The 11624-nt window shown below is 46.9% G+C and overlaps 1 protein-coding gene across 6 annotated transcripts in view; it reads right to left on the reverse strand.

Annotated features, from left to right (window-relative positions):
• The window catches only part of Afg1l (AFG1 like ATPase), a 169532-nt gene extending 158324 nt beyond the window's left edge, over positions 1 to 11208 (reverse strand). For 5 of the 6 annotated variants that reach the window (XR_015645026.1, XR_015645027.1, XR_015645025.1 and 2 more), the window contains exon 1: positions 10976 to 11128. Coding sequence is in view for 3 of the 6 variants with exons in the window: in XM_087598243.1 (XP_087454369.1) it covers positions 10976 to 11114 (139 nt within the window). In the remaining 3 variants the exon portion in view is untranslated. 6 annotated transcript variants of the gene reach the window in all.
• Positions 11209 to 11624: the final 416 nt, after the last annotated feature.

Genomic DNA, 11624 nt, shown 5'->3' on the forward strand with positions numbered 1-11624 from the left:
AGGCACACCTATGTGGATCCCTATGTCCTAGCAACTAATGAGGTCAAGGCAGGAGAATTGCTTGAGTCTAAGAATTTGAAATCCACCTAGGTGATCAAAAAACAAAAACAAAAATGAGCCCAAAAAAAACAACAAACACCTGGGTTTGGGGTACAGGCCTATAACCCCAACATTCAGGAAGTTGAGTCAGGAAGACCAATAGAAGTTCTAGGGCAGCCTTGTCTACATAACTAGTTTCAGGGTAGCCAGGACAACAGAGAGAATGTCTCTATCTCAAAACACAAACTGAAACAGAATACCCACCACGAAACCAACAAAACCTGTGGTAGTCACAATCAGGTCGTATTCAGAGAGAGCACGATAGATGGCTACACCGGAGGAAAACTACAGTTCTGGATTTCTCCAGTGAACATTACCTACGTGGAGTCTCACTGAGTGTTCAGGGGAGTAATCCAGTTGGATTTCTACTTTAGTTTGCTTTCTATCGCTGTGATAAAACACTGACCAAATAACTTCAGGAGGAAAGGGATTTATTTGGCCTATGGGTCCCAGTCAGAGTCCACCATCAAGGGAAGTCAGAGCAGGACCTAAGTGGAGGCCACAGAGGATGCTGCTGGCTGGCTCGCTTCTTTGGTTAGCCCAGGACCACCTGCCTCAGGATGATGCCTCCCAGGGTGGTATAAGCCCTCCTTCATCAATTAGTGATTTAAAATATGCCCCAGAGACATAACCACAGGTCAAGGTAATGATGCTTCCTTCTTCCCAAGCCTCTCTAGTTTGTGTCAAATTGACCAGATAGTACATACATCAGAAACAGACAAACGTATAGTAATATAACCACCCAGTCGTCAAATGTGCCTGGGACAGGGTTGATAACAATCAAAGCCCCAGGGTGCATAAATGTTCTGTTTCTTTTGCTGAAAGCCGCAGGTGGCAGTATATGCCTATGTACAGCACTGAGAAAGCTGACACAGGAAGGTCACTGGGAGTTCAAGGATAACCACAACATAGTGCGTTTCAGCCAAGTGCATAGACATAGCAAGGCTCTCCAAGGATAATCTCAGAAACACTGAACTAGGATTAGCTCCCGGGCTGGAGAGATGGTTTGGCGGTTAAGAGCACCGACTGCGGGGCTGGGGATTTAGCTCAGTGGTAGAGCGCTTACCTAGGAAGCGCAAGGCCCTGGGTTCGGTCCCCAGCTCCAAAAAAAAAAAAAAAAAAAAGAGCACCGACTGCTCTTCCAGAAGTCCTGAGTTCAATTCCCAGCAACCACATGGTGGCTCACAACCATCTGTAATGAGATCTGGTGCCCTCTGTAGGTATGTGCCTGAAGACAGCTACAGTGTACTCATATAAATAAAAAAAAATCTTTAAAAAAAAAGATTGGCTCCACTGTGACCCAAGAACTGGATACTGGGGAGGCTAAGGTAACAGAATCACTGTTATGTCCCAGAACAGGCTAGGCCAGAGCAGCCTCGTCTCGACACTGAGAACGCTACCTTCTAGAATGCAGCCCCTGCATCAGTGGATCCCTGTGCCACAGTAACTCTGAGCATTCTCTGGAATCCAAGCAGCATCACCTGAACTAGAGTACTCACTGACCGAGAGCCTCCGTCCCTGGAGTCAGTGTCAGAGGCTCCGTTACTGACAGCACGGGCAGGCATTCCTGACAGCTCTCAATGCACTGCCTCATAATCGCTCTCTGAGCCTCACTGAGGAAGAACAAGGAAGACATAAGCCGAATCAGCCCCACTTCAACAAAGCGGAAATAGACGCAGAATGGAATCAAAATGGCAGTCAGATCTCTCCAGGTCACCTGGGATCACATACGCCCACTGGTCCCAAGACAGAACTAATGGAAAATTCTTCAAAATCCCAGTTGGGGAAGGAAGAAGCGCCACTTCTTCACAGAGGGGAACAAACACTTGCCTAGTTAAATGGATCGAAACCCTATAAGGCATTTCGACGTCTAGTTTAAAATGTTTACCCAACTGCTGGGAGAAAAAAATGCACAATCAGGAAAAACACATTTAATATTTCTAAAGGGCTGGATTAAAATTTCAGCTGTAAACTTCATTACTGTAATTAGATTTTTAATGCATATTTATTAAACATCATTCAAATACTGTGTACAAATTATTCCTGAGTTATTTGCACGTTTGTGTTGATTCTGGCAAACTGTCAATGGTAGCCACTGACCGGCGATGTCCTGTTACAGAGGCGAAGCTTATCCTGGGGTCGGAGGCAACTCCTTTCTGCTCTGCCGAGCTCTAATCATACCCAAAAGATAAACATTCTGCTTCTTTTTTTGAGAAATGAAACGGTCACAAAGGACTCAGAAAGTCAAGCCTCCCGGGTGACATTGAAGACCCGCGTTTGATTTGGTGAGGAGTAAACAGGGTGCAGAATAAAGAAAATCAAATCTTAATTAAACTCTTTCTCTAGAAAAACAACATAAGCCGTCATCAGGGAGTGCAACGCACGGTGATTTACTTTATTTATAAAAGGCTGATTTAGGGGCTTTAAAAGGGTGCTTTTGATTTAAATGGAAAAATTATGAAAATTAAAACTAAGCGCTTCCCAGTTACCATTCTCTCCCTTTAGAAGGCAGTTAATCTTAAATGTGCCGATGTGTATGATGTGGCGGGGGAGGGGGGGAGGGGGAGTACTTTAAATCTCATAACAAATCAGTAAAATAGAGCCTAAAAATCTGAATAAAACCATTGTGAAGTAATCAGAGGCATGGCCCAGCACGCTGTGGAACTTCTCAGTATTCACTGTGCTCACATCATTTGATAATGAGGACTAAGAGATCTCCTTTCTTTCAAATTATAAAGAAAATGATTGATCCCTTCGTCCTGTTGTTTAATTGAGGCAGGGTCTCAGGCAACCCAGCCGGGCCTCGAACTCACTTCGTGGCTGACTCTAACCTTGAACTTCTGATCCCACCACCCCCACCCTCTGAGTGCTGGGGTTAAACGGAGTCCGCTGGGGTTACATATACAATGTAAGGTACTGGATAACCCGTGAGAGAAGTCCCTTAGAAGTCCATGTTTGCGGACGGAGCTGGATGGCATCACTCTAAGTGTGACAAGCCAGGCAAGCCAGGCAGAGGAAGACGAATGCTACTCACTGCCTGGTCTCGCTCATGCTTGCACGCTAAAGGTGGTTTACAGAAGTAGAGAGTTGAATAGTTGGCAACTGATGGGCCAGAGATGAAGGGGGCAGAAGGCCAGGTAACGGGCTGACTACAGTTGCAAGTGTTTCCTGCATATCTTATTGGGATATAACAGAGAGGAGCCGAGGGATCCCAGGAGAGAAGAGTGAGTAGTGTTGAAGGAGACAGGATGGGTAACTACCTTGACATCATCATTACCCGTGGTATCTACGTATGCGGTATCTGCGTATGTGGTTGTTATACTCGACACCATAGATGTGCGAGACTGAGGTTTTGAAAGGACAAAACAGAATTGCACACCGGCGGACCCAGAAGTGTCTCCCTGTCAACTAGCTTTTGTTAGCGCTGGATGCTGTCCCAGCCACTGAGGAGGAAAAGGTATCTTAGCACCGCTGGACCCTGAATGCTGCAACACTGACGGCCAGACAAGATGTGTCTGCTGCTGTGGGGGCATGACTGTTGCTGGAGTAACTAATCCTGCTGGATTGGAGGTTTGCTCCATAGGACAGAATTCAAGACTGGTACTACAAATCTAGCGAAAGATGGGACCCGGGGATGTCACTAGGGGAGGCAGGGAGAGAGCCTACTACAGTTGTTCTGTTTTGCTAGATGGTCCCCAGCTCCAAAAAAAAAAAGAAAAAACGAAAAAAGAAAAAAGAATTACCTGTTCGCGGTCTGTAACTTCCTAACTGAAACCCGCCGCCTGATAAAGAGCATAGAAAACGTGGATATGAGGAGCATCTGGGCTGAGAACGGAAACAGAAGAAATCAGATGATCTACCCAGGGCCAGCAAGATGGCGCGGTAGGTAAGGGTGGTGGCTGCACGTGCCTGACCACCCGAGTTTGATCACTGGAACCTAGATAGAGAAGGGGAGAGAGGACTGACTCCGCAAAATTGTCCTCTGAGCTCTACATGGGGGCCATACCCGCACACCAGATACACATACACAACATTAATAATGAGGAGGGTTTTTTTTTTTTTAACAAGAAATAATCAATACAGTGTGGTGTGGTCAAGAGATTCATACAACAAGAGGCAAGTGGATCTTTCTGAGTTCAAGGTCAGCCTGATCTACAGAGAAACCGTGTATCGAAAAACCAACGAAATAAAAATGAGAGAGAGAGAGAGAGAGAGAGAGAGAGAGAGAGAGAGATCCATACAAGACTAAGCTCGCTCATGTCCAAGAGATGGTGCCCAAGAAACCATCCTGCCAAGGAGGATAACCAGCAGGAGTAGCGGCACCCAGCAGGCTTTTCTTGCTTTGTTTCTCTGATGACCTTTTTGATTGGCTGGCTCTCTCATGACCTTTTTGATTGGTTGGCTGTTCTGTTGTGAGGGGAGGGTTGAGGTAAACATTCTACAGTGCGTAAGTGGAGGTCAGAGGATAACTTAAGGAACTGAATTCTCCCCCTCCACCACATCCCAGGGGTCAAGTTGTTTTCTTTGCTGTTTTTTTCGGGTTTGGGGGAGAGGGGTTTAAAGATAAGTGTCTTCCTGTGTACCCCAGGCTAGCCTGAGACTCAGAATACAGGGCTGCACTTCCACATGAAAACGCCTTGGGAGTTAGGGGCTGGAGAGATGGCTCAGCAGTTAAGAGCACTGACTGTTCTAGCAGAGGACCCCGGTTCAACTCTCAGCACCCACAAGGCAGCTCACCGCCATCTGTAACTCCAGTTCCAGGGGATCCAGCGCCCTCTTCTGCTATCTATACGCACTGCATACAAGTGACAGACATATGTACGGTCAAAACATTCTTACCCATACAATAAAACAAAATAGAGGGGCTGGGGATTTAGCTCAGTGGTAGAGCGCTTACCTAGGAAGCGCAAGGCCCTGGGTTCGGTCCCCAGCTCCGAAAAAAAGAACCAAAAAAAAAAAAAAAAAAAAAACAAAATAGAAGGGGTTGGAGATTTGGCTCAGTGTAGAATGCTTGCCTAGCAAGCACAAGGCCCTGGGTTCGGTCCCCAGCTCCGAAAAAAAAAAAGGAAAAAGAAAAACAAAATAGAAAAGGTAGGACAAATCTTGGTCACAGGTCATAAAAAGACAAACAGCACAGGGAAACCGGTATTTCATATATGCAAGAACCAAATGGCTTTTGTTGTTGTTGAATTTAGATGGCGTGTCACTATGCCGTCCCAAGGCTGTGACACTTCCCAGGCATCAGTATCTTTTGTTACTGTGGTTCTTTGCATTAAAAGACAAATCTAAAACATCCATATCCCATATTCATCAGCCACTTAAAGGATATGGATGTTTTAAGTAATCTATTCTAGGCCCCTGAAGTTTGTAGGATCTTTGTTTTTTATTTTAACTTTTTATTTATGTGTTTGGACTACATATGTGTCTTTGTATGACTTATGTACCAATGACTTGTGTACCAATTACGGAATCCCCGAAATGGAGATATTGGAAATTGGGAGCCATCATGTGGGTGCTGGGAGTCCAACCCAGGTCCTCTGGGAGAGCAGCCAATGCTCTTAACTGCAGAGCCATCTCCACACCCCCCAAGTTTGTGGGAGGTTTTTAATCACGTATTTATACATCAGCCCTGCTACAATTAACCTTCGTTTATCCCAGAACTATATCTAGTGTTTAAAAGAATAATGGTAGTTTTAAAAATAATCTTTTTTTAAAAGCACTCTCAAGAATGGGCCTGAAGGCGATGCTGGTGCGTATCTTTAATCCCAGCACTTGGAAGGCAGGGGGCAGGCAGATCTCTAAATTCAAGACCAGCATGGTCTACAAAATGAGTTCCAGGACAGCCAGGGCAGCACAGGGAAATCTATCTTGAAAGACAAAAAAAGAGAGTGCGGGGTGGGAGTGAGGAATGCACATCTCTAACAATAAATGCTAATAATAACAAATGGACTTGAACTGTTTCACATACAGATAGTCACTACACCGACTAATACAAAGTACATCGGTTGGCATCCTGTCTAAGCTCCACCCCAACAGCCACCTGGCTAAGCTCCGCCCCACAGTTGCCTGGCAACAGCCAACTGTGCCTGACTATAAAGGTGGCTGCTTGCCCCCTCTTCTCCCTCTCACGCCTCTCTTGCTGTCTTGCTCTTCCTTTTCTCCTGCCCTCTTTGTCCCTGTCCCTTCTCTCCCCATCTCCCCCTCTCCCTCCCCCCCCACCCGCGACCAACATGCCCATAGCCGGCCTTTCCTCTCTTCTATTCTGATTCTCTCACTAAACCGCTCCTTGTGGAACTGTGTTGGCTTGGTATACTGCCCGGGCGCGGGCCGAGATTTAAACCCCAACATCCACAGAGCTGAGACGGCTCAGGGAGCACAGACCTCGCTGTGTAAACTACTTCCACTCTTGTTGAGAAAGATCTCTGTGCAGAAGATGAGGCCGCTGTGAGCTGAACGTAAACGGGGCACCATCCAATAGCAACACCAAGCTACAGTACCATGCTACAACAAAGAGACATCGTGAGAGTTCACCCTCACGGTCTCTTGCCGCTACGGAACACACTTTTCTTAGTTAGCTCGAATAAAGCAGAATTTTAGGCCGGAGTCTTTTTCTGGTGGAAAACCCAGAGACGCCCTCCTTTTCACTATCTGCCCCAGTTCTCCACGCCTTCTCCGCTCCTCTTGGAGACCTTCATTTCATACGTGTAACTACTCCACTCTGCAGACCTGCCCAGGCAAGTCCTCTGTTCTGCTGCTCCCCCTACCTCCTATTTCTTCCTCCCTCCCCACAACTAGCACCACCACCAACACCCCAAGTTTAACCAGTCAAAACTGATTCTAGGGGCTGGGGATGGAGGGTGTAGCTCAGTGGTTAAATGCTTGCTGCCCTTCCAAGAGACCTAAGTTGTTTTATTTTAAAAACAAAACACAAAAACACACACAAAAAAAATGGGGGTTGGAGAGATGGCTCAGTGGTAAAGAGCACTGACTGCTCTTCCAAAGGTCCTGAGTTCAATTCCTAGTACCATATGGTGGCTCACAACTTTCTGATGCTGTCTTCTGGTATACAGATATACTTGCTGACAAAAGTGCACATAAACATTAAATAAATTAATTAAATACATAAATAAATTTAAAAACAACAACAATTTAAGCAAAAATGGAACTGCCCCTTTGGGTTCCCTTTCTGCCTTGACTTAGTTTCCCTTAGTAGCCCAAACTAGGAACTCCACGTCGATATTAACAATCTTCCTTATCTGTTGCAGAACTGTCAATTCTATCAAGAAGCCATCTCTGAATTCCCTCCCCATTACCCTACCCTTCACCACAGCAATATCTAGGCGTCACCAAACTGCCTTCTCAAGTACTTGAACTTCTGTCCAGCATCAGTGTCCCCCCCTTCCCCCCCCAATGCCTGGTGTGTCCAGGCAAGCCCAGGAGTTGAAACACGTGCCCCACCGCATCTATTCCAGGGACCCTCCACTACCTTCTCTCACTAAGCCTAGACGCGCCCTTGGCATCAGCGGCTCTTTGAACCCAAACGGCAGCCCCCCCATCGCAGGTTCCTCTCTGGCCCCCCTCCCTCTGAGCGATAAAAACCAGTGAGGGTCATTGGCTGTTCTCTCCACACTTGGCTGGAAAAACAAACGAAACTCATCGTAAGAAAGAAAAGCGATTAGGAGTCTGCCTAGAATATTGAAAAGGCTCAGCTGGGGCTGGTGGCTCTCGCCCGCCCGAAACGGCAGCTGGGAGGCCAAGACAAGGGGGCTGCAAGTTTGAGGCAAGCCTAGAGAGCTCAGAGCAAGTGAGTTCCAGGCCAGCTCAGCCAAGACCCTCTTTCCAAAAAGAAATAAAGTGTGTGTGTGTGTGTGTGTGTGTGTGTGTGTGTGTGTGTGTGTGTGTGTGTGTGTATGGAAAAGAAAAAAAGCGCTCATTACATATTAGCTATCAAATGTTAGGTACTGTAATTCTACCTCTCTCCAACGTCTGGGGTCCAATTCATTCACACAACTCCTTACATTTAGTTTAAGACTTCAAATGAGTTAACAATGTTGTCACATTTCTATCTGCACACTGGCCTTTGATTCCTTTGTTGTTGGTTGTCTGTTGTTCTGCTGAGACAGAGTTGGACCTGAACTCACTGTGTAGCACAGGTTGGCCTCAAACCTGCTGTGATAGCCTAGCCTCAAACGAGTGCTAGGATTACTGCCTGAGCCCTGAGCACAGAAGGCCGCTTTGCTGTCTGACTAAAGGCTTTCCTTTAACTAGTAAGAACTTTAAAACCAGCAGGGTGTCGGTGCAGGCCTTTAATCCCAGCACGCAGGGGGCAGAGGCAGGTGGATCTCTGTGAGTTGAAGGCCAGCCTGGTCTACAGAGTGAGTTTGAGGACGGCCAGGGGTACACAAAGAAACCCTGTCTCAAAAAAAAAAAAAAAAAAGTTTACACTTTTCATTAAATGAAGATTTACTAACAGCTAAAGAAAACAGGTAATGAAAAATCAAAAGAACTTCAATTACACAAGATACCAAAATGCACCTAGCGAAAACATACATATCCCAAAATAAAATTCATCCGTGCTGCCTAAGGACCAGAAGAGCTGTAGCATTTCAGGAACCATAACCTTTCAAGGTGGAGTTTACAAAATGGCTGTCAGGCCCGGCATTAACGTTACGCCACGTCACGTGATGAAACGTAACTTAAGACACCAAAAGCAAAGGCCTTACAGAAACGGCTCCACGGTTAAAAGCACGGGCTGCTCTTTCAGAGGTCTCAGGCTTGGTCCTCACCACCCATATGGCCTCTTGTAACCGTCAGTAACTCTAGTTCCAGGGTATCTGACATCCTCTTCCCACCTCGACAGGAACTATGCATACATGTGGTAGGCAAACGCTCACACACACAAACAAGAAACAACGTAGGAATGAATGACCGGCCAGACGTGGTGGCGCAGGCAGGCAGAATCCCAGCTACCTAGGAGTCTGAGGAGGCCCACAGGCATCAAGCCCCACCTGAGTGAATTCAGAGCTAGCCGAGGATGCAATTTAGACCCCGTCCTGACAAAAGTGGAAAGAGCCGAAGCTATAGCTTGGCGTCAGAAGGGTGGTCTGAGGCACAGGAGACATTGGGTTCAAAGCACAGGACTGCTGAAAGCCAAGCCGATCCCACCCATCCTGTCCTCAGTCTTCCCTATCACTTCCTTCCTGCCTTTGTTTAAGCTTTGCTAAATCAAACTTCAAACAAGAGGGGAAAATAGAGATAAAACAACGTGAATACTAACACCCACTCCGGGGTTATTTCTTGATTAGGGGGATGGTGTCAAGAAAGGGGTAGAAACTATAACCAGGCTCACCGGATAAGATTTAAAGTTCAGTATTTCTCTTGTTTATAAAATGGAAGGGAAAGTTTTTTACTTTAAAAAATGTGTGTGGTGTGTGTGTGTTGTGTGCGGTGTGTGTGGTGTGTGTCCTGTCTGTTGTGTGTGTGTTGTGTGTGTTGTATGTGGGGGGTGTGGTGTGTGTGTTGTATGTGTTGTGTGTGTGTGGTGTGTTGTCTGTGTGTTGTATGTGTTGTGTGTGTGGTGTGTGTGTTGTCTGTGGTGTGTGTGGTGTGTGTGTTGTATGTGTTGTGTGTGGTGTGTGTGTGTGGTGTGTGTGTGGTTGTGTGTGTGTGGTGCGTGGTGTGTGTGTGTGGTATGTGTTGTGTGTGTGTGGTGTATGAGGTGTGTGTGGTGTATGAGGTGTGTGTGGTGTGTGTGGTGTGTGGTGTGTGTGGTGTGTGTAGAATGTGTTGTGTGTGTGTGTGGTGTGTGTGGGGGTGTGTGTGGTTGTGTGTGTGTGTGTGGTATGTGTTGTGTGGTGTGTGTGTGGTATGTGTTGTGTGGTGTGTGTGTGTGTGTGTGTGTGTGTGTGTGTGTGTTAGAGGACAAGTGGTGGGTGTTGGTCCTTTCCTTCTACCATATGGATCCTGGGAATTTAACTCAGGCTTGAGAGCAAGTCCCTTCCAGGCAAGGCTAATAGTTCTAGTATTTACTTCAATGATTGGGGGAAAAAATCTATCTTGAGATGATGAGAATCAGTATTTAAATATATACTGTTTAATTATATCAATTTATATATATATTATATATTTATTACATATAAATATATATATTTATAACCAGTTCAGTGAACAGAGAGGTAAAATCAGCACTTCTGGGAAACAGCGGTTGGAGGTTCTCAAGTTCGTGTCCAGCCTGTACCACACAGTGAGACCGCTTGATTATAATTTGGCAAACCAAACTTATAGGCTTGATTAGCCAAAATATTAATCCACTCATTTCACCAACACACGATAGTAGAAAGAAGGAATCGAAGGTCAGGGGCAAGATAGATGATAGATAGATGATAAATAGATGATAGAGAGATAGACAGACAGACAAACTGATGCCTCTCGTAATTTAAACATTAAGAACAGGATCCTCTTTGAGAATGCTTCTAAAGGGAGGGAAGGGGACACAGAGTCTGTGACCGACATGACTTTTAAGTCCATTACCAGCTTTAAGAACCCAGACGGGATGGGGTGAAAGCCTCCCCACACACCAACCCCACTCTTGCGGACCCCATCCCTCCTAACAGGACACTCGCACACCCGCCCTCTCCAGGTTTCAGCTACCCGGGAAAGAACTGGGTTGACCTCTGACCCTCAAATGGAAGTTACTCTGAGCAGCTGCCTGAGGTGCTCGGCGCTCCTTCAAGGCAACGAGGTACAAAAGGTCGAGAGACACGAACTCGTCTCTAGGATTCTTAAACCCTGTGAAGCCACGGGTGCAGCTGGGAGAGATCAGACAGTGGGGTGACCCCAGGGCCTTGCGCGGCCCGCTCGTGGCACGGTCACTGACCTTTCCAAAGGGGTTTCCTAGGGCCAGGGGCCGGAGGAGAGATTGCGATGACCCGCGCCCCGCACCCAACACCTCTCCCAGTCAGCCGGCTACGCGCCGCGGAGCGCAGGGTAACCAAGGGCGACCAGGAGGCCGCCATCTTGAGCTCCGTACAGGGAGGAAAACTTTATTGTAACACGAAGACACGACGGAACAGCTGAATGCCGTGGCGCTCCAGAAGGCCACGCCTGAGAATGAGGGAGCGTTGAAGAGAGGTGACCTCAAGCTTAGAAAGGCTGCAACGCCAGTCCTTCACGTCTTCCGGTGGGCCTTGAGACTACCAGTCCCGGCAGGCAGCGCGCCTCCAGGGGCGTGGCTTAACGATAACGCCACGCCCCACTGAGAGGAGGCTGGGACCACCCCGCCCCCACTGGAACCCGAGTTCTCCAGGCCAAAAAAAAAAAAAAAAAAACACAGTAGGTTGTAACAATTCCTGAAGACTACATAATATGAGTAGAAGTCATTTTCTACATAGCACATGATTTCATGCTTTGAAGAAGCTAATAAGTGGGACAGGAAAGCAGAGAGCTCCAGATTGACAACTGGTGGATGTGGTAGTCAGGGGATGGTGTTAACACTTGAATTTGCGACTGTCCCCATTTGAGGCAGG

This window comes from Rattus norvegicus, chromosome 20 (genome assembly GCF_021556685.1).
Source record: "Rattus norvegicus strain SHRSP/BbbUtx chromosome 20, alternate assembly SHRSP_T2T, whole genome shotgun sequence".
Lineage (NCBI taxonomy): Eukaryota > Metazoa > Chordata > Mammalia > Rodentia > Muridae > Rattus > Rattus norvegicus.